We start from the raw sequence: 22904 nt of genomic DNA, 5'->3' as shown, positions 1-22904 counted from the left end.
CAACAGTCGGTGAGCGGGCAGTTGGAGGCGGCGCTGCGCTGCCCTGAGAGTGGCAGCATCTGTGCTGGACTTCCTGAAATGCGCACAGATGCGGCGCACCTTCGTGAGCAAATCTGACAGATTGGGGTATGTCTTGAGGAAACGCTGAACTATCAGATTTAACACATGGGCCAGGCATGGCACATGTGTCAGTCTGCCGAGTTGCAGAGCCGCCACCAGGTTACGGCCGTTGTCACACACAACCATGCCTGGCTTCAGGTTCAGCGGTGCCAGCCACAGATCAGTCTGCGCCGTGATGCCCTGTAATAGTTCTTGGGCAGTGTGCCTTTTATCGCCTAGGCTCAGCAGTTTGAGCACCGCCTGCTGTCGCTTAGCGACGGCTCTGCTGCTGTGCCTAGAGCTAGCGACTGATGGCGCCATGCCCACGGATGGTAGTTCGGAGGAGGAGGTGGAGGAGGGGTGGGAGGAGGAGGAGGCATAGTAGGCCTTTGAGACCTGGACCGAGGTAGGCCCCGCAATCCTCGGCGTCGGCAGTATATGACCAGCCCCAGGGTCAGACTCGGTCCCAGCCTCCACCAAGTTAACCCAATGTGCCGTCAGCGATATATAGTGGCCCTGCCCGGCAGCACTCGTCCACGTGTCCGTGGTCAGGTGGACCTTGTCAGAAACGGCGTTGGTCAGGGCACGGATGATGTTGTCTGACACGTGCTGGTGCAGGGCTGGGACGGCACATCGGGAAAAGTAGTGGCGGCTGGGGACCGAATACCGAGGGGCGGCCGCCGCCATGAGGTTGCGAAAGGCCTCGGTCTCTACTAGCCTATAGGGCAGCATCTCCAGGCTAAGCAATCTGGAGATGTGGACATTAAGGGCTTGGGCGTGCGGGTGGGTTGCACTATATTTTCTTTTCCGCTCCAGCGTCTGGGGTATGGAAAGCTGAACGCTGGTGGATGCTGTGGAGGATCGTGGAGGCGACGATGGGGTTTTTGTGCCAGGGTCCTGGGCAGGGGGCTGACTATCAGCTGACACAGGGGAAGGAGCAGTGGTGTGCACGGCCGGAGGTGAACGGGCTTGGTGCCACTGATTCGGGTGTTTAGCATTCATATGCCTGCGCATACTGGTGGTAGTTAAGCTAGTAGTGGTGGAACCCCTGCTGATCCTGGTTTGGCAAAGGTTGCACACCACAGTCCGTCGATCATCCGGTGTTTCCTTAAAGAACCTCCAGACTTCTGAAAATCTAGCCCTCGCCGCGGGAGCCCTCGCCACGGGAGCTTCACTACGTGACACATTTGGCGCTGATGCACCTGCTCTGGCCCTGCCTCTCCGTCTGGCCCCACCACTGCCTCTTCCAACCTGTTCTGCTATAGGACTCTCCTCCGTCTCAGAAGCACTGTGTTCACCCGGCCTCTCAACCCAGCTTGGGTCTGTCACCTCATCATCCTCCGATCCCTCAGTCTGCTCCCCCCTCGGATTTCCTGCCCTGACAACAACTTCACCACTGTCTGACAACCGTGTCTCCTCATCGTCGGACACCTCTTTACACACTTCTTCCACTACGTCAAGAAGGTCATCATCACCCACAGACTGCGACTGGTGGAAAACCTGGGCATCGGAAAATTGCTCAGCAGCAACCGGACAAGTGGTTTGTGACTGTGGGAAGGGTCCAGAAAACAGTTCCTCAGAGTATGTCGGTTCAAATGCCAAATTTTCCTGGGAGGGGGCAGACTGGGGGGGAGGAGGCTGAGGTGCAGGAGCTGGAGGAGTGCCGATTTCGGTGACATGGGTGGACTGCGTGGAAGACTGACTGGTGGACAAATTGCTCGAAGCATTGTCGGCAATCCACGACATCACTTGTTCGCACTGTTCTGGCCTCAACAGTGCTCTACCACGAGTCCCAGTAACTTCAGACATGAACCTAGGGAGTGTAGCTCTGCGGCGTTCCCCTGCTCCCTCATCAGCAGGTGGTGTCTCACCCCGCCCAGGACCACGGCCTCTGACCCCTGCAGTAGTTGGACGCCCACGTCCCCGCCCTCGTCCTCTACCCCTAGCCCTCGGGTTAAACATTTTGAAAATGAAAGTTATAACTTTAATTTTTTTTTTACTTTTTTTTGTGTTTTTTTTTTTTTTGTGTTTTTTAGTTTTTAAAACCAAACGATGCTATCCTATTGCTATGGCTATTTTCTAGCCAACTATGAAAGCACACTGCTATGCCAGATGAGATGACGCTGAGTTATGAAAAAATAAACGTAAAATAAAAAGTAAATGGCAGACTGTGCCTAATTTCAATCAAACCCCTAATAAATTATCCCACTTCGGTCTTTGCGATGGATATGTGCGTCACTAAGCGCTAAACACAGCGGTCGCAAGTCTCACTCCAAATTCCTCACAATTGGCTAGTATATGCACTGCAGCAAGGACAGCCACCAGCAGATCAACCAGAAATAAAATATATATAACGCTATTGTAGGCGTAAGGAAGCCGTTTGGATTCTCCTTTGGCTATTTTCTAGCCAAGTATGAAAGCACACTGATGAGGTGACGCTGAGTTATGAAAAAATAAACATAAAATAAAAAGGAAATGGCAGACTGTGCCTAATTGAAATCCAACCCCTAATAAATTTTCCCACTTCGGTCTTTGCGATGGATATGTGCGTCACTAAGCGCTAAACACAGCGGTCGCAAGTCTCACTCCAAATTCCTCACAATTGGCTAGTATATGCACTGCAGCAAGGACAGCCACCAGCAGATCAACCAGAAATAAAATATATATAACGCTATTGTAGGCGTAAGTAAGCCGTTTGGATTCTCCTTTGGCTATTTTCTAGCCAAGTATGAAAGCACACTGATGAGATGACGCTGAGTTATGAAAAAATAAACGTAAAATAAAAAGAAACTGCCAGACTGTGCCTAATTGAAATCCAACCCCTAATAAATTATCCCACTTCGGTCTTTGCGATGGATATGTGCGTCACTAAGCACTAAACACAGCGGTCGCAAGTCTCACTCCAAATTCCTCACAATTGGCTAGTATATGCACTGCAGCAAGGACAGCCACCAGCAGATCAACCAGAAATAAAATATGTATAACGCTATTGTAGGCGTAAGTAAGCCGTTTGGATTCTCCTTTGGCTATTTTCTAGCCAAGTATGAAAGCACACTGATGAGATGACGCTGAGTTATGAAAAAATAAACGTAAAATAAAAAGAAACTGGCAGACTGTGCCTAATTGAAATCAAACCCCTAATAAATTTTCCCACTTTGGTGTTTGAGGTGGATATGTGTGTCACTAAGAGCTAAACACAACGGTAGCAAGTCCCCCTGCAAATTCCTCACAATATGGTACTAGCTGCACTACTAGGGCCAGCAAGCCCAGCCACAAGCAAACAAAAAAAAAAAAGTATAACGTTATTGTAGCCCTAAGAAGGGCTGTTGGGTTCTTGGAGAATCACTCCTGCCTAACAGTAATCTACCTGCACACTAACGCTAACCCTGACCAGCAGCAGCTCTCTCCCTAGCGGCATCCAGACACAGAATGATCCGAGCAGCGCGGGCAGCGGCTAGTCTATCTCAGGGTCACCTGATCTGGCCAGCCAACCACTGCTATCGACGTGTAAGGGTACCACGTCATGCTGGGTGGAGTGCAGAGTCTCCTGGCTTGTGATTGGCTCTGTTTCTGGCCGCCAAAAAGCAAAACGGCGGGAGCTGCCATTTTCTCGAGCGGGCGAAGTATTCGTCCGAGCAACGAGCAGTTTCGAGTACGCTAATGCTCGAACGAGCATCAAGCTCGGACGAGTATGTTCGCTCATCTCTATTGGTTATGTAGCTGCACATTGTGACATTGTGCAGTCAGGGATGACATTTGTTTCTGGTTGAATTGTACAAGCCATAATAGTATGAGCATGGGTAAATGAATGTACATTACTGTCAGGCTGATATTTTTGGCAATGATATGTGCCATTTAAGCCAATGCTGTTACTTCTGTAGGCATTAATAATCCTTGATGGGTGGTGCTATGTGCCTCTTGCAATATGGAAACATCTAGGGATATTAATAAGCCTGAGGAAACATGTTTGAAAAAGGACAAGCATCAGGTCGCCATGTGTGCCTGAGGCTTTATCCACGTGGCACTAGAGGATATCAGTCTAATTAAATTCTTTTTTTCTGTGTTTCATCCAGTTACCTTTGAGAAGTGTGATGCAAAGACAGTGATCAGCTATGTCTCAAAAGACCCAAACTTCGATATTCAAGCAGATGGTTCAGTCATCGTCAAAAATCACTTGAAACTTCATACCAAAAAAACATTCCAGGTCTTTGCTTTTGATGGGAAGAGTCTTCAGTCCTCCACCACTGTGACCCTGAACACACAAAAAGGTGAACCCCACAAAAAGGTGAGTTGGCTAAATTATGATTAAAATATATGTATACATTTCAATGATAAACCATTTACTATATTTCTCCTTCATTTGACCTTTCCAGTCTGAACATGGCCACAACCACAAAAACTCTGAGCAAGCACAAATAAGGAAGAAGAGAGACTGGATTATACCGCCAATATCTGTACAGGAAAATGAGAGGGGTCCATTTCCCAAAAGAATTATTCAGGTACCTACTGCAGGTGGAAAAATAAGTGTATAGATGCAACGTCTCTTGTGTATCATGGCTGTAAGTGAAACTCCTTAGGAACCTTATTATACCTATACTAAGAAATATGTCTTGTCTTTAATTGTAGATTAAATCCAGTAGAGATAAAGAGATGCAGGTATTCTACAGCATAACAGGACAGGGGGCTGATACTCCACCTGTGGGGGTTTTCATTATGGAAAGATCAAGTGGTTGGTTAAACGTCACCAAGCCACTGGACAGAGAAAATTTAGCAAGCTACCTTGTAAGTATTTTATAAAACATAACCTGGTGATCTGTAAATTGTTCATTGCCGGACATATCTGAAGTGTATTTATATTTGTAGATCCTTGTTCATGCCGTATCTATAAACGGAATAAAACTAGAGATACCGATAGAGATTGTTATCGCAGTCACGGATCAGAATGATAACCGTCCCGTCTTCATTGAGCAAATCTTTGAAGGCACAGTGGCTGAGGGCTCCAAACCAGGTAAGTTGTATCAGAGTCTCGGGAGGTTTGGACCATACTCTAAACTTTCAACCAATCCCATGAGTAAGGTTTTGTACCTATTGTACCACTGTAAACAATGTGTATTCCTGCTAGTATTGCTGTTGATACCTCAGTGATCAGCTATAACTTTTAGAACATTTAACTATGCTACTAAATGTTCAATTGTCCTGCAGCTCCACCACAAGGAAGTGTAATTGTTACAAATTGTCCTCCAGCTGAAAGAGATATCCATCTCTAAACTCTGGTCATATTTTAACAAGATGTACTATGGGTTCAACCTGCAGTATAGTTCTCTAATGTTATTTATAATGAAATTTGTAAAGGTAAAATTCAAAGCACTTAAAACTAGCTTTTTCCCAATTTCTGGCAAATTGATATAAATTAATAATTTTCACATATATGTATGTAAATATGGCACCAAACAAAATCAATTGCAAACAAAAATAGAATAATTAAATTAGTCTTTGCTTACACTTGTACAGTATATGAATTTTGATCCATACAGGAGCAGAACAATAAGGATAATAAAAGAAAGAGAAGAGTGACATATCAGGCATCAAGTGAAACCAAACAATCACATTGGTCCACACTTACTAAAAACCGTGTAGTCTGTACTATGTGCAGAGGCCGTCAGATTCAGGATTTGTGGCACACGTTCTTCATGAATCTGGCCCCCTTTGCACTGACCCCAGAGTGCACCAGCCTTTTTTTTTTTGGTGTACCTTTAACATGGGTCGTGCAACACACTTATGTCAGACTTTGCATGATTAATGTGGCGCTCGGTCTGACTGAACACTGTAACGCAGAATTTTGTGTTGCATCGGCTATAGTGCAGCCACGTCACAAAGTATTACGTGTGCCAGAACTGTGTCCCAGACACTTTTTAAGTATATGTGTAAGCAGTTTGCACTGAAAAGAACATGCAAAGTTCGCCAGAAAACTGGGGCAAAGCCTTTAGTAAATGTGGGCCATTGACTATGAAGTGGTCCATTTGCCTTCCATTAGGGGGTTTTTATTTTAACAAACTGCCCTTAGGTCATTTACATATGTGATATTAACAGAATCTACAACAACTTACATGAAAAACATTAGTCCACTGAATGTCCCATTCACTTTTATCCTCTTATTGTAAGGTACATCTGTGATGGTGGTATATGCAACAGATGAAGATGATGCCATTACTGTCAATAATGGGATCATTGCTTATGGCATATTGAGTCAAGAGCCACAATCTCCTTCCACAAATATGTTCGCCATCAATTCTGAAACTGGTGTGATTAGTGTTTTGCAAACAGGCCTCGATCGTGAGGTAAGTGATATATCTGGAAGCCTGCATTTCTTGGATGGCATAAATGTTTTACTGTGTTTCCTCAAAAATGTGATCTGAAAATAAGGTGTTACTTTTCTGACTTTTCAGAGTAGGGTTGAAATATGTTCTGTAAGCCCTAGTTACAAGGGACACATTTCAAACAGCTACACCCTTCAATGTATGGTTAATTTCAGACTATTTACCATCTGTTAGTCAATCTTCTGAACTATATCACCTAGAACAACATTTCAAGTGCCATTTTAAAAAGGAGAATCTAGGCGCCACACTACAGAACTTATAGCTGTTTGAAATGTGCCCCCATCCGGCCTGTCGGATATGGACAGCATGGAGAAGGATGAAGGGAGCTGACAGATGCAATGCACTACAAGTAGGCTAAATGGACAAGAGGGGCTCATTTAAGGAAAGTGATATTGCTAGGCATGAGAAATTGGGGCCAGGGATACTGAAGACAATAGAGTCTAAAGAAATTCACAATGGAATTCAGGGTTTGGAGAGTCGTAAAGAAGTTCCAAAAGATGAAGATGTGATTATTTTTTATGTTATTTTTTTGTCAAGAATACATGTAGATTTTTGTTCATGGAAAAAAATAAGACTTCCCCTAAAAATAAACCCTAACCCATTTTGGACCAGAAAAATAATATAAGACATATAAGAACCTTTCTTACGGTTTTATCTATTTATTTTATCTTTTTTTAAACACAAGTTTATAGCACCCCCTAGTGTTGTAAATGTCATAATGCATTTTAATCCCAAAACGGTGAACATTGTCCATTCTTAATACTATGGAAATGATTAACGCTGCAGGTTTTGTACCAGCAATAAGTCATTGCTGTGGATTCAAATTTGCATTTCAAAGATAGAAATCATTGCTTAAATCCATGGCAGGGATAGTTGTTGTTTTGGGGGAGGCGGACAAATTTTCTATGTGATCTATGCTGAAGACATTCCATAGTTTTTTGCACATGTATATATTCCTGGCATCGACACAATTCTGCTCTACATGCTGAAGTGGGACGCTGCAATTCAGACCATGAAATAAGGAATTTATACGAATGTATGATACAAAATATGTCATTTATTTACTACATTTACAGACAATCCCTAAATACACACTGATCGTCACAGCAACAGATCAAGAAGGTAAAGGCTTCTCGACTTCGGCTACAGCTGTGATTACTGTCACAGACACAAATGACAATCCTCCAATATTTGAACCAAAAACAGTAAGTAAAGAGAAACCCTTGTTAACATACATTCTCAGCTAAGATGTTTTTTTGATGTACATGGTGTGTACTTCACTGGCAATATTACCTTGTATATGTACTCCATTTTAACTTCAATAAAAAAATTTTGAATGTTAAAAATAACAATCAATTTTCTGGGGGACAGGGAGTTAATATGTCTTTTTACATTTTCAGTACAGCGTTGAGGTTCCTGAGAATAAAGTTGACTATGATGTTACCCTGCTTACAGTAACAGATGAGGATGCTTTCGAAACTGATGCATGGATTGCTGTATATCGGATCATTAAAGGCAATGAAGCCAATGTTTTTAGTGTATCAACTGTTGAAAACAACATGGGCCTTATAAAAACTGTAAAGGTAAAAAGAGTCCTGGAGCTGTTTTAAATAGTAAATGAGTTTACAAGTAATTGTAACACGCTTATCCTCCAATCATGTAGGAGGTTCCCAGCAGAAGATATTATTTTAGGACAGCAGATTGTTGTTACAGAAATAACATTTGTTGTTTTTTTTTAGGGTTTGGACTTTGAAAAGAAGAGGGAGTACATTCTGTCTGTGGTGGTTACAAATAAAGCTAACTTTTCGGTACCCCTGGTGACCTCCACAGCTACAGTGACTGTGATTGTTACGGATGTCAATGAAGCTCCAGTGTTTGATCCTCCAGAAAAAATTGTTTCCGTTCCAGAGGATCTACCCAGTGGCCAGGAGGTGGCATCCTACACCGCTCAGGATCCTGACAAGGCAATGAATCAAAAGATCACGTACGTTGATTAACATGCACCTCATAGACTAAATGTTTTAGTATAAATGCGCTAAAAGTAAAATTTAGGGGTTGTCTGTAAAGAAAATCATAGTTACTTTATTTTTAGAAACAATAACTTTCTTGTCAATATTGCAAATCAACTTCTTTGAAGACAATGTGAATGCAGAGTTGGGAATACCCTTTTAACTCAACATTCCTGAAATTCTAGGGGTGATGTATTAGAAACACTCATTGAAGTTCTCATGAGTTTACAATGCAGGAACCAATGGATGTGGCCAGACAGAAATCATATTTGGATATGACAGATATACTCTTTATTAGGACTCTGCAGTGTTGTAGAACTGCCTTCACTGTACTGGTCCTATTACAGGTCATTGAAGTGGTATATGTTCCCTGCAGGTATTTTATTGGCAATGACCCGGCTGGATGGCTGTCTGTGAACCGAGATAATGGCATTATCACTGGAGATGGCATGATGGATCGAGAGTCAATATTTGTCAAGAACAATACATATAAAGCCATCATCTTAGCTGTTGACAATGGTAACTAATGAATATTAATTAAAATGTATTTGTGTATATCTAGTGCTTGAAAATAGGATAATAAGTGACTGGATCATACAAAAAGTCCAATTGATTTATACATATATTAGCTTCATGAGGCAAGGCTAGGCATGAGATTGATCAGCACCAGACAAGACTCAACTTTTGTCACTTCTAACTGTGGGTTATTTTCTATTGAAAAGTTGCATAATTGTGAGATATATATATATATATATATATATATATATATATATATATATATATATATATTGGATGTTACTAACTCTCTGCTTATCCTTATCCTTTTAGGCAGTCCACCTGCTACCGGTACAGGGACCCTCCAACTTACTCTCATTGATGTAAATGATAATACTCCCTTTTTGGAAGATCAAGAAACTGTATTTTGTCTGAAGGACCCAAACCCTCTATTTATTAACATTATTGACAGGGATGAAAAGCCATTTACAGGCCCCTACACAGCAGAAATCAACCGTGAGGCCCGGGAAAACTGGACAACCACTGTGGTGAATGACCGTAAGTAGACAACAGATCCCTATTAGTGAATCCTTTTGAAAAGAGACCTTTAACATTTAATATGCAGGCTGTATTGTGGGCAGGAGGAGTTTTTAAAAAAAAGCTTTTAAAAAAATTGAGATGAAAAGATTCAGATCTACATTTACTTTTTAATTGATTGATTTATTTTATTTTTATTTATTATTATTAACTTATTTTATTTTATGACTTAGGCTTAATTGGATTTTCCAATTTATTCATACTGATGTCCTATCTGAAAGTAGAGACTCTAACAATCACATGGGTTCAGTGTTCGGTGTAGGGGCTGAGTTGGGTAATTGCATCTCTCATTTAAGTAAAGGATTTAAAGGGTCATCTTCTGGAGATAACCCCATTTAGGACATTCTATATAGGATGTCTATAGGGTGGTCCATAAAAGAAAGTAAAACCAAATGTGAATTACAGTCACATTTACAGTCACAGTGCATTTTTGCCTGTGTTAGTGTAGTCATTTCTCGATCATGCATATTCCACAGTACAGTGCACAGATATTCCACATATTCCACTGTGCATATATATTCCCCAGTACTGTGCATAGATATTCCTCATATTCCACTGTGCATACATATTCCACAGTACTGTGCATAGATATTCCACATATTCCACTGTGCATACATATTCCACAGTACTGTGCACAGATATTCCACATATTCCACTGTGCATATATATTCCCCAGTACTGTGCATAGATATTCCTCATATTCCACTGTGCATAGGTATTCCACAGTACAGTGCACAGATATTCCACATATTCCACTGTGCATACATATTCCCCAGTACTGTGCATAGATATTCCTCATATTCCACTGTGCATACATATTCCAAAGTACTGTGCACAGATATTCCACATATTCCACTGTGCATATATATTCCCCAGTACTGTGCATAGATATTCCTCATATTCCACTGTGCATACATATTCCACAGTACTGTGCACAGATATTCCACATATTCCACTGTGCATACATATTCCCCAGTACTGTGCATTGATATTCCTCATATTCCACTGTGCATACATATTCCACAGTACTGTGCATGGATATTCCTCATATTCCACTGTGCATACATATTCCCCAGTACTGTGCATGGATATTCCTCATACTCCACTGTGCATACATATTCCCCAGTACTGTGCATGGATATTCCTCATATTCCACTGTGCATACATATTCCCCAGTACTGTGCATGGATATTCCTCATATTCCACTGTGCATACATATTCCACAGTACTGTGCATAGATATTCCACATATTCCACTCTGCATACATATTCCCCAGTACTGTGCATGGATATTCCTCATATTCCACTGTGCATACATATTCCACAGTACAGTGCACAGATATTCCACATATTCCACTGTGCATACATATTCCACAGTACTGTGCACAGATATTCCACTGTGCATACATATTCCCCAGTACTGTGCATAGATATTCCTCATATTCCACTGTGCATATATATTCCACAGTACTGTGCATGGATATTCCTCATATTCCACTGTGCATACATATTCCACAGTACTGTGCACATATATTCCACATATTCCACTGTGCATATATATTCCCCAGTACTGTGCATAGATATTCCTCATATTCCACTGTGCATAGGTATTCCACAGTACAGTGCACAGATATTCCACATATTCCACTGTGCATACATATTCCCCAGTACTGTGCATAGATATTCCTCATATTCCACTGTGCATACATATTCCACAGTACTGTGCATGGATATTCCACATATTCCACTGTGCATATATATTCCCCAGTACAGTGCACAGATATTCTACATATTCCACTGTGCATATATATTCCCCAGTACTGTGCATAGATATTCCTCATATTCCACTGTGCATACATATTCCACAGTACTGTGCACAGATATTCCACATATTCCACTGTGCATACATATTCCCCAGTACTGTGCATAGATATTCCACATTTTCCACTGTGCATACATATTCCATAGTACTGTGCACAGATATTCCACATATTCCACTGTGCATATATATTCCACAGTACAGTGCACAGATATTCCACATATTCCACTGTGCATACATATTCCATAGTACTGTGCACAGATATTCCACATATTCCACTGTGCATATATATTCCAAAGTACAGTGCACAGATATTCCACATATTCCACTGTGCATATATATTCCAAAGTACAGTGCACAGATATTCCACATATTCCACTGTGCATATATATTCCAAAGTACAGTGCACAGATATTCCACATATTCCACTGTGCATATATATTCCCCAGTACTGTGCACAGATATTCCACATATTCCACTGTGCATACATATTCCACAGTACTGTGCATAGATATTCCACATATTCCACTGTGCATACATATTCCACAGTACTGTGCACAGATATTCCACATATTCCACTGTGCATACATATTCCCCAGTACTGTGCATAGATATTCCTCATATTCCACTGTGCATACATATTCCACAGTACAGTGCACAGATATTCCACATATTCCACTGTGCATACATATTCCATAGTACTGTGCACAGATATTCCACATATTCCACTGTGCATATATATTCCAAAGTACAGTGCACAGATATTCCACATATTCCACTGTGCATATATATTCCCCAGTACTGTGCACAGATATTCCACATATTCCACTGTGCATACATATTCCCCAGTACTGTGCATGGATATTCCTCATATTCCACTGTGCATACATATTCCACAGTACTGTGCATGGATATTCCTCATATTCCACTGTGCATACATATTCCACAGTACAGTGCACAGATATTCCACATATTTCACTGTGCATACATATTCCACAGTACTGTGCACAGATATTCCACTGTGCATATATATTCCACAGTACAGCGCACATATATTCCACTGTGCCTACATATTCCCCAGTACTGTGCATAGATATTCCTCATATTCCACTGTGCATATATATTCCACAGTACTGTGCATGGATATTCCTCATATTCCACTGTGCATAGGTATTCCACAGTACAGTGCACAGATATTCCACATATTCCACTGTGCATACATATTCACCAGTACTGTGCATAGATATTCCTCATAGTCCACTGTGCATACATATTCCCCAGTACAGTGCACAGATATTCTACATATTCCACTGTGCATATATATTCCCCAGTACTGTGCATAGATATTCCTCATATTCCACTGTGCATACATATTCCACAGTACTGTGCACAGATATTCCACATATTCCACTGTGCATACATATTCCCCAGTACTGTGCATAGATATTCCTCATATTCCACTGTGCATACATATTCCACAGTACAGTGCACAGATATTCCACATATTCCACTGTGCATACATATTCCACAGTACTGTGCATGGATATTCCTCATATTCCACTGTGCATACATATTCCCCAGTACTGTGCACAGATATTCCACATATTCCACTGTGCATATATATTCCACAGTACAGTGCACAGATATTCCACATATTCCACTGTGCATATATATTCCCCAGTACTGTGCATAGATATTCCACATATTCCACTGTGCATATATATTCCCCAGTACTGTGCATAGATATTCCTCATATTCCACTGTGCATACATATTCCACAGTACTGTGCACAGATATTCCACATATTCCACTGTGCATATATTTTCCCCAGTACTGTGCATAGATATTCCTCATATTCCACTGTGCATAGGTATTCCACAGTATAGTGCACAGATATTCCACATATTCCACTGTGCATATATATTCCCCAGTACTGTGCACAGATATTCCACATATTCCACTGTGCATACATATTCCACAGTACTGTGCATAGATATTCCACATATTCCACTGTGCACACATATTCCCCAGTACTGTGCATAGATATTCCTCATATTTCACTGTGCATACATATTCCACAGTACTGTGCATAGATATTCCTCATATTCCACTGTGCATATATATTCCACAGTACTGTGCATAGACATTCCTCATATTCCACTGTGCATACATATTCCACAGTACTGTGCACAGATATTCCACATATTCCACTGTGCATATATATTCCCCAGTACTGTGCACAGATATTCCACATATTCCACTGTGCATATATATTCCCCAGTACTGTGCATAGATATTCCACATATTCCACTGTGCATAGGTATTCCACAGTACAGTGCACAGATATTCCACATATTCCACTGTGCATATATATTCCCCAGTACAGTGCACAGATATTCCACATATTCCACTGTGCATATATATTCCAAAGTACTGTGCATAGATATTCCTCATATTCCACTGTGCATACATATTCCAAAGTACTGTGCACAGATATTCCACATATTCCACTGTGCATACATATTCCACAGTACTGTGCATAGATATTCCTCATATTCCACTGTGCATACATATTCCACAGTACTGTGCACAGATATGCCACATATTCCACTGTGCATATATATTCCACAGTACTGTGCAAAGATATTCCTCATATTCCACTGTGCATACATATTCCACAGTACTGTGCACAGATATTCCACATATTCCACTGTGCATACATATTCCACAGTACAGTGCACAGATATTCCACATATTCCACTGTGCATATATATTCCACAGTACAGTGCACAGATATTCCTCATATTCCACTGTGCATACATATTCCACAGTACTGTGCATAGGTATTCCTCATATTCCACTGTGCATACATATTCCACAGTACTGTGGATAGATATTCCTCATATTCCACTGTGCATACATATTCCACAGTACAGTGCACAGATATTCCACATATTCCACTGTGCATACATATTCCACAGTACTGTGGTGAGATATTCCACATATTCCACTGTGCATACATATTCCACAGTACTGTGGTGAGATATTCCACATATTCCACTGTGCATACATATTCCACAGTACTGTGGTGAGATATTCCACATATTCCACTGTGCATATATATTCCCCAGTACTGTGCATAGATATTCCACATATTCCACTGTGCACACATATTCCCCAGTACTGTGCATAGATATTCCTCATATTCCACTGTGCATACATATTCCACAGTACTGTGCATAGATATTCCTCATATTCCACTGTGCATACAAATTCCACAGTACTGTGCATAGATATTCCACATATTCCACTGTGCATATATATTCCACAGTACAGTGCACAGATATTCCACATATTCCACTGTGCATACATATTCCCCAGTACTGTGCATAGATATTCCTCATATTCCACTGTGCATACAAATTCCACAGTACTGTGCATAGATATTCCACATATTCCACTGTGCATATATATTCCCCAGTACTGTGCATAGATATTCCACATATTCCACTGTGCATACATATTCCCCAGTACTGTGCATAGATATTCCTCATATTCCACTGTGCTTACATATTCCACAGTACTGTGCACAGATATTCCACATATTCCACTGTGCATACGTATTCCACAGTACAGTGCACAGATATTCCACTGTGCATACGTATTCCACAGTACAGTGCACAGATATTCCATTGTCCATACATATCACACAGTACTGTGCACAGATATTCCACCACCCATACATATTCCCCAGTACTGTGCACAGATATTCCATTGTCCATACATATTCCACAGTACTGTGCACAGATATTCTACTGTGCACACATTGGCATTACCTTTTTATTAATGATAACCTTTTATTGTTTTACAGAATTTGAAATAAAACCAAAGAGGGATCTGGAAGCCGGCACATACACAATGACTGTCACCATGTTGGATTGCCAAGGACTAAAAAATACAAGCATTCTAAAGATAGAAGTATGTGAATGTGAGGGTACAACGTGCAGTGGACCAAAGGCAGTGGTTGCAGGGTTTGGTATCCCTGTGATACTTGGCATACTTGGAGGCGTTTTGGCACTGTTGAGTAAGTCTTTCAGTTTACACTTTGTAGTAATGTTACAGTATGCTATCAGACATTTTGGTTTTGAGACATTTGTACATAAAAGGATCATTTTATGATTTCTGTATGAAAGACTGAATGTAGAAGTTAAATTGGGGAGGACCCACTCTCATGTCTGCTAATAGCATATGGCCAGAAATAGCAGATGGCCAGAATAGACCAATATATAACGTAGAGGGGTAGCTGAATGAATTTTTACTAGATGTTACCTCATATAAAAACAGAAAAATAACTGACTTATAATCTTTATAGATTATAATATATACTATTTTTTTTGTAGTACTCTTGTTACTTCTCCTGCTGTTTGTGAGGAAAAGAAAGGTTGTCAAGGAGCCACTGCTACCTCCTGAAGATGAAACACGTGATAATGTGTATCATTATGATGAAGAAGGTGGAGGAGAGGAAGATCAGGTACTGCACCTTAAAGCTCTATTGTCACAAATAACAACTGACTGAACAACTGGTTATAACATCCACTTTCTCTTAAAGGATTTTGATCTGAGTCAACTGCACCGTGGTCTTGATGCCCGCCCAGATATCACTCGTAATGACGTTGCACCGACTCTGATGCCAGCTCCTCAGTACCGACCACGCCCAGCCAACCCTGATGAAATAGGAAATTTCATTGAAGAGGTAGGTGAACATTTAAATAGCTGAATTTTAAGGGATTTTTATCCTGCAATAATGCCACCCTAAGTAGAAGACAGAATGAATGGATACACATGATTTTGCAGAATGTTTTCTTTGGTAGGCCCAAACAATCTCTTAATAATGGCCAAGTCTAAAATCCACTACTTTAAATAGGCATGTTTGCATGTTTTTATTTAAAAAAAAAAAAGCTGTGCCTATGCTGAATTGAGTAATATGTATTCCTACACTTACAAAGACAAATATGGTATATTTTGATCTGCTTGTCATTGAATGGAATCCAATGTTGTAAACTTGTCCTTATCGATGCCAAAACATATGTACAACTACTTAATTCTAAAAACTGTGCTACACTGCGCTCACCCCTCCCATCTCCACCTGGCCGAAATGAGCTGCAAACTTCAACCTGTTTGCAGCACTTTTTAAGCACAAGGTTGTGTGAATTCGAACACTTCACCCATGTCAGTTAGGCATGATAAAAATTTTAGCTTTTAGAACTTTTGTATTTGTTAACCAATGAGCAGTGCTGTAAATAGTGAAGAATAGTGAAGAATTAAAGCACAAAATTTATTGAAAAATTGCATAATTTTCCACTTTTTACCCTAAGAATATAATGTTATGCAATGCATTTAAATCTAATAAATAGTATTTTACTCCATTATTAGAATCTGAATGCAGCGGACAATGACCCAACCGCCCCTCCATATGACTCCCTCCTCGTGTTTGATTATGAAGGCAGCGGATCAGAAGCTGCATCACTCAGCTCACTGAATTCCTCCAGTTCAGATGGTGACCAGGATTACAGCGCGTTGAATGACTGGGGTCCTCGCTTCACTAAACTGGCGGACATGTACGGAGGAGATGAGGACTAGAATGTGACTAAGGCTCATATCTGAGAATATTACTGGCAGAAATGTTTTTTTTTTAATTTCTTCGCACTGTACACTGGATGGGAGGCTGCTCAGTTCTACTTCAGTTTTACTGTAAACTCAGGTGTCATCACAGGACAGTGGTGGTCTTCTTTTGCATTACTACAAAAGTAAGGGATTTTTTAAAGAGAAGCCCTTGTAAATTGTTTAAAGTTTTATCATTTCTGTTGTCCTTTGTGCTCTTGTAAAGGTGTCTTTTAACCTGTGGCTCTCCAACTATTGCAAAGGTAAAACTACCAGCTCCGACATCCACAGGTTAGAGAACAGTATCTAAAAGCAATGCTGTTTGACAGATTGACAATTGTCTATGTTGTGAATTTATTCTTTTTTTTTATTTTATATAATGTGATTAAGTCTCTTCATATAATTTATCCTTAGAACATTCTAATTATGTAAATGAAGATTTACTAAAGTTCTATCCAGAGAATTATATTTTTATGCATAGCCAAAATAAGTGTTTTGTCTGGAGATTGTGTACTAAAAACACTGCTGTTGCCAGTGACCATGTAACCTTCACTTACAAGCCTAATTCTTTTGTTGTTGGATAAATAGAAGTATTGATTAGATTGGTTATTAGGCAATTCCCCTATTAGATTCAAAGTCTGTAACAGACAAATGACTGCACAAAAAGGCAGCCATGACATTTAAGGAATTTACCAGCTCCTAAATCACCCCACAAGTAAAACCAGCATTGATTCTAGAAATAAGTTTTCTAACTTTTTACAATTAGGTGCACTGATGCTGCCTCTGTCTTTTTTCTACACCTTATTTCTACAGGGGGTTACAGGGGTTGTCCACCTTTGGCGAATATTAGATATGGTTTGTATAGGGAAAAGTTATACAATTTTCCAATATACTTTCTGTATCAATTCCTCATGGTTTTCTAGATCTCTGCTTGCTGTCCTGCTTCTTTGTTTACATCCAGTGGATAGAAATCTGTCCATGTGATGTGATGGAGGTGCAGGTGCATGAGCCTTATTATCACACAACTACTATTACTCTCTGTGAACATAATGGCTCGTTCACCTGTATGTGCATCACATCACATGGACAGATTTTTTTCCACTGGATGTAAACATAGAAGCTTTCTATAGCAGGACAGCAAGCAGAGATCTAAAAAAAAAACCTTGAAATATTGATACAGAAAGTATATTGAAAAATTGGATAACTTTTCCTTACACAAACCATATCAAATATTTGCTGAAAGTGGACAACCCCTTTAAATGATTGAATACCGTGATACTGGGTAGCCCTAGGCAGCATTTAAAGAAGAAAACAGATGCACCAGTGATTATGGTTCCACCCCTAGGGCACCAAAAAGTTAATTTGCATAATGATAAAAACTGAATTTTCTGTAATGGTATTGCTCAGCATCCAAGAGCATAGACATTAGCAAAAATAGAAAAACAGAAAACAGCGGCACTCACCCGGAAAAGTGTTGTCTTCTTTATTTCATGCAGAATAAAAATACATGTGGCAGTTGTGCCAACACAGGGTAGAGAAGGGAGCAGGGGTACAGACAAAGGCGACAGCCGTTTCGCGCCGTCCGGCGCTTTCTCTAGCCTCTGGGGCCTCCAGAGTCTATCTATTGCAGAAGGAATAGATTACTATGGATGGAAAGCCTATAGAGTGTGCAAAATGTTGGTTTAACCTGTGGGGTAATTTAGGAGATGCAGAAGCGGAGATATGAAAAAAAGGGGCACTGTCGAGACTCTCCTGGTACAGTCGCTGATTCAGAGATGACTTAGTGAAAGACAATGAAATGGGTGGTGCTCAGCATCCAAGAGCATAGACATTAGCAAAAATAGAAAAACAGAAAACAGCGGCACTCACCCGGAAAAGTGTTGTCTTCTTTATTTCATGCAGAATAAAAATACATGTGGCAGTTGTGCCAACACAGGGTAGAGAGGGGAGCAGGGGTACAGACAAAGGCGACAGCCGTTTCGCGCCGTCCGGCGCTTTCTCTAGCCTCTGGGGCCTCCAGAGGCTAGAGAAAGCGCCGGACGGCGCGAAACGGCTGTCGCCTTTGTCTGTACCCCTGCTCCCCTCTCTACCCTGTGTTGGCACAACTGCCACATGTATTTTTATTCTGCATGAAATAAAGAAGACAACACTTTTCCGGGTGAGTGCCGCTGTTTTCTGTTTTTCTATTAATTTAGGAGATGGTAGACTCCCTTTAACTACAGCAAAATCCCTTTTAGACAGAATATTTCATTTTTATGGGATTAAGTTGGGTTTAGACTTTCAAATCAAATAGAATTTTTTTTCCTTTCTTGGAACCTTGCCTATTTACCCAAAAAGTGTGAATAAAATGCTTTTTTATGGCTCACTGCTTCCTAGAGGAACCTTCTATGTCCATGTCCAAATATGAAAAATCGCAAGGAAAACTCAAGATATTCATTGTTTATACCTGCCTATATATTTTTTTGTACAAAAATAAAATTGTTTATATAAAATTAATGTTTTACAGTGATCATTATGTTTCTATCACTATAATATTTAGTTGTAAAAATCCCACCTCATGGCAGATGCGGTCCTGCTTATTGGGAAAAGGGCCCAACCCCAACGCTAAGCCAACTTATTAGAGGTACGAAGTACGACTAGACAGTGTTAAACTACACCAGTTTTATCACCTAGCATTAGACAATTAAGGATAAATCTGGTGCAGCAAGTGCTCTGCTGTGTCTTACCTTGAGACACATGATAAATCTGCTCCTTTGCTATTTTCATGCCACCTCTTGGATACTTTACTGTAATCAAATATTTTGTTACTAACTTTTGCGAGACTGTGGTTAATTTATTCCTTAAAGGGAACCTGTCACCAGGGACCTCATCTTCACTAAAGACAGGTTGCAGAAGCGTATTACACCTGCAGTGCAAATATGTCTTTCTCTCTTTTTATAAGCATTTGCATTACAATAGAATTGTGTTATAACTTACCTTGCACCCTGACAAAATCTTGGGGTAGTCCCAGGTTCTGGACTTTGTTAAAAAAAACCAACAGGGCCAGTGTCATAAACCAAGCTCAATCATATATACATGAATAAAATCCAAATATTTATTGGTATGCATTAAAACCACATAAAAACTTGCACAACACCTTGTGCTAAACAGTAACACTGTACAAATGACAGATGAGATGATAATAAATTACCGCAACATACGCTGTCAGGTCTATATATTGGTGAAACAAGGGGTGAGGGACCACCGTGAATAAGATGAAAACCCTGTGATGAATGCCTGGAGGAGGAAAAAACGAATAGAATTTAAATCTGGTGAAGGAGGTGGAGGAGTTTTGAGTGTGTAAGAGAGACACTGGATACCACCAATGACAGGACCAAATGTCAATAGTGATGTGCAAGAAAGTGACTAAGTATGAATTCTATATGTTCCCAAGTGATTTTAACTAAAGCACCAATAAAGGGGAGAAGGGATGTGAAAGAAAAAGTGTGTTAATAAAGTCAAAATGTGATCCACGTATGCAAAAAAAAACTACTTACCTGATACTTACCATAGTGAACATAAAAAGAAAATGGCCACCATGGTCATCAATGTAAACCTCTTACCTCTGTTTGTAAAACCCTATAAATAATAAATCTTCATTTAACCCAAGGGGTGCCATAGACTGCATGGAAAAAATCCATCTTGATTCGCATCGCAGTAATTTTGGAACAACACTACCTCCCCTGATGTTGGAAAATATTCTCTCCAAACCCACAATTTGTACATCCTTGATCTTACCTTTATGATGTTGCAGGAAGTGGTTGGCTACCGATGTCAGATTCTTGTCATTTTCATAGTATCTTCGTTTTGTATTGATCGTGGAGAAGTGCTGTTGAATTCTTCTTTTAAGCGCCTGTGTCGTCTGTCCTACATAAATCTTGGGACAGGAGCAAATGATGGCATACGCCACATCTTTGGTTTTACAGTCGACATAATGTTTAAGCTGATATACTTTACCATCCAGTGGATCCTCAAAGACATCTCCTGAGTTCATGTGTTTACAGTTTTTTTTTTATACTGGTCATTTGATGCATCATCTTTCCTTTTCCAAGTTTTGCATGTGTTTACAGATGTTGCGATTGCCATAGGCATAAGTACCCTTTGATTGATGTCCTCCTGAAGTGCCGGCCTTTGGTCTAGTAAAATGACTGTGGCTTAATTGATCTTTGAGATTCTTTGCTCTTCTAGCTATTAGAGCTGCCTTGTCGGTAATGTGTTCTGTCAACTTGGGCTCACTTAACAGTACGTACCAATTTTTCTTCAAAATAGTATGTATGTCCCCCCATCGATTGTTGTATGAAGCAATCAGCCTCACCTTGTTGTTCGAATATCTTTTTCTTGGTTGCAAAATCTCTTTTCTTGTACTAGTTCTCGCTCTCATGTAAGCTTGAGAAATAATTTTCTTCGGATAGCCTCTTGCACGAAGTTGTATCTCCAATGGTGTCTGCCCATCTAGAGATAACTTGTGGTGCTTCCGCTAGATGTTTTTTTTACCACCGGATCTGATAACAAAATTGGCCAGAACCATTTAAAAATCATGTTCATCTCCCTCCATTGTGCATTATAAGGAGTGATAATCCTTACCTTATTCTCCAGTGAACGTTTCTGATTCTGGATGAATAAGGACCTTCATCAGTTGACTTTGCTTGTAGGTAATCCCTCTGTATATCAGAATCCCGGTATCCTCTTTGTTTGAAACGTGCCTTGAGGATCAGTGATTCATTCTCAAAGTTGCTTGATGTATCGCAAATTCGACGTGTCCTCAAGAACTGACCTGTTGGAATACATCGAACTGTATGTGACGGATGGAAAGACTTGGCATGTAGGAGGGCATTAACAGAAGTTTCTTTGTGGTATATAGTTGTATTGAGGCGAATCTGGATATCTAAAAACTCCATGTGTTCCTGGCTGATATTGTTTGTTAGCTGGATATTTAAATTGTTAGTACTGAGGTCCACCAAAAGCTGACCCAGACCTGTCCTTGAGCCTTGCCATATGAACAGGACATCATCAATGAATCGCATCCATGAGATGACCTGTCCAGATGCCCTGTCCATAGCCTCCTGGACCTCATTCCTTTCCCAAAGACCTAAGAAAAGATTCGCATACGAGGGGGCACACGTGGCCCCCATGGCCACCCCCTTGTCTGCATGTAGAATCTGTCCTTGAAAAATAATTGTGGTCCAATATGAACCTCATCAATACCTTCAGGAATGTTACCAAATCCTTGTCAAGCTTGCGGATACCCAAAAAGAATTTCACCGATGTGATGCCTAAATCATGAGCAATACATGTGCACAACCGTTCTACATCACATGAAACCAGAAACATATGTGGTTCAAGTATAACATCCTCCAATCGTTTCAAAACGTCAGTAGAGTCGCGAATATATGAGGGCAATTCCTCTACACATGGATGAAGATAAAAGTCTACAAATCGGCAAATGGGCTCACACAGACTTCTGCAGCCTGACACAATAGGACGGCCAGATGGTGTTTTGGCGTCCTTGTGAACTTTTGGTTGAAAACATTAGGTGGGTATAATAGGAAATTCCACCTCTAGGCCATTACGGATTCTGGGTGGTATGATCCGTCTGTCCAGTACTTTGTCCAAAATATGGGTCCCCACCATCTTGCCCCCCCAGGGGGCCCCCACCAGCTGAGCATTGTCTGACACTGACTGGGAGCGATGTCCAGCGGTGTTGCTGCAGAGCATCGCTCCCAGACAGGCAGGAAAAGTCAGCGCGCACAGAGCTCGCTCTGCAACCCTGCCCGAACTCTGCTGTGAGCTGACAGCCTCTGGATGGAGC

At 40.7% G+C, this 22904-nt stretch overlaps 1 protein-coding gene across 1 annotated transcript in view; it reads left to right on the top strand.

Annotated features, from left to right (window-relative positions):
• LOC140070650 (cadherin-1-like) overlaps nucleotides 1-18936 on the top strand; it is a 54410-nt gene extending 35474 nt beyond the window's left edge. The window contains exons 3-16 of the mRNA XM_072117386.1: nucleotides 4173-4384; nucleotides 4473-4598; nucleotides 4726-4881; nucleotides 4963-5107; nucleotides 6262-6437; nucleotides 7553-7681; nucleotides 7877-8059; nucleotides 8216-8460; nucleotides 8862-9004; nucleotides 9314-9538; nucleotides 15267-15479; nucleotides 15796-15926; nucleotides 16005-16148; nucleotides 16829-18936. Of these exons, the coding sequence (XP_071973487.1) occupies nucleotides 4173-4384; nucleotides 4473-4598; nucleotides 4726-4881; nucleotides 4963-5107; nucleotides 6262-6437; nucleotides 7553-7681; nucleotides 7877-8059; nucleotides 8216-8460; nucleotides 8862-9004; nucleotides 9314-9538; nucleotides 15267-15479; nucleotides 15796-15926; nucleotides 16005-16148; nucleotides 16829-17035 (2435 nt within the window). The 3' untranslated portion in view covers nucleotides 17036-18936. The remainder of the gene's footprint in view (nucleotides 1-4172; nucleotides 4385-4472; nucleotides 4599-4725; nucleotides 4882-4962; nucleotides 5108-6261; nucleotides 6438-7552; nucleotides 7682-7876; nucleotides 8060-8215; nucleotides 8461-8861; nucleotides 9005-9313; nucleotides 9539-15266; nucleotides 15480-15795; nucleotides 15927-16004; nucleotides 16149-16828) is intronic.
• Nucleotides 18937-22904: the final 3968 nt, after the last annotated feature.

This window comes from Engystomops pustulosus, chromosome 7 (assembly GCF_040894005.1).
Source record: "Engystomops pustulosus chromosome 7, aEngPut4.maternal, whole genome shotgun sequence".
Lineage (NCBI taxonomy): Eukaryota > Metazoa > Chordata > Amphibia > Anura > Leptodactylidae > Engystomops > Engystomops pustulosus.
Note: the sequence above shows the minus strand (reverse complement) of the source record. Positions and strands in the feature narration are given on the sequence as shown.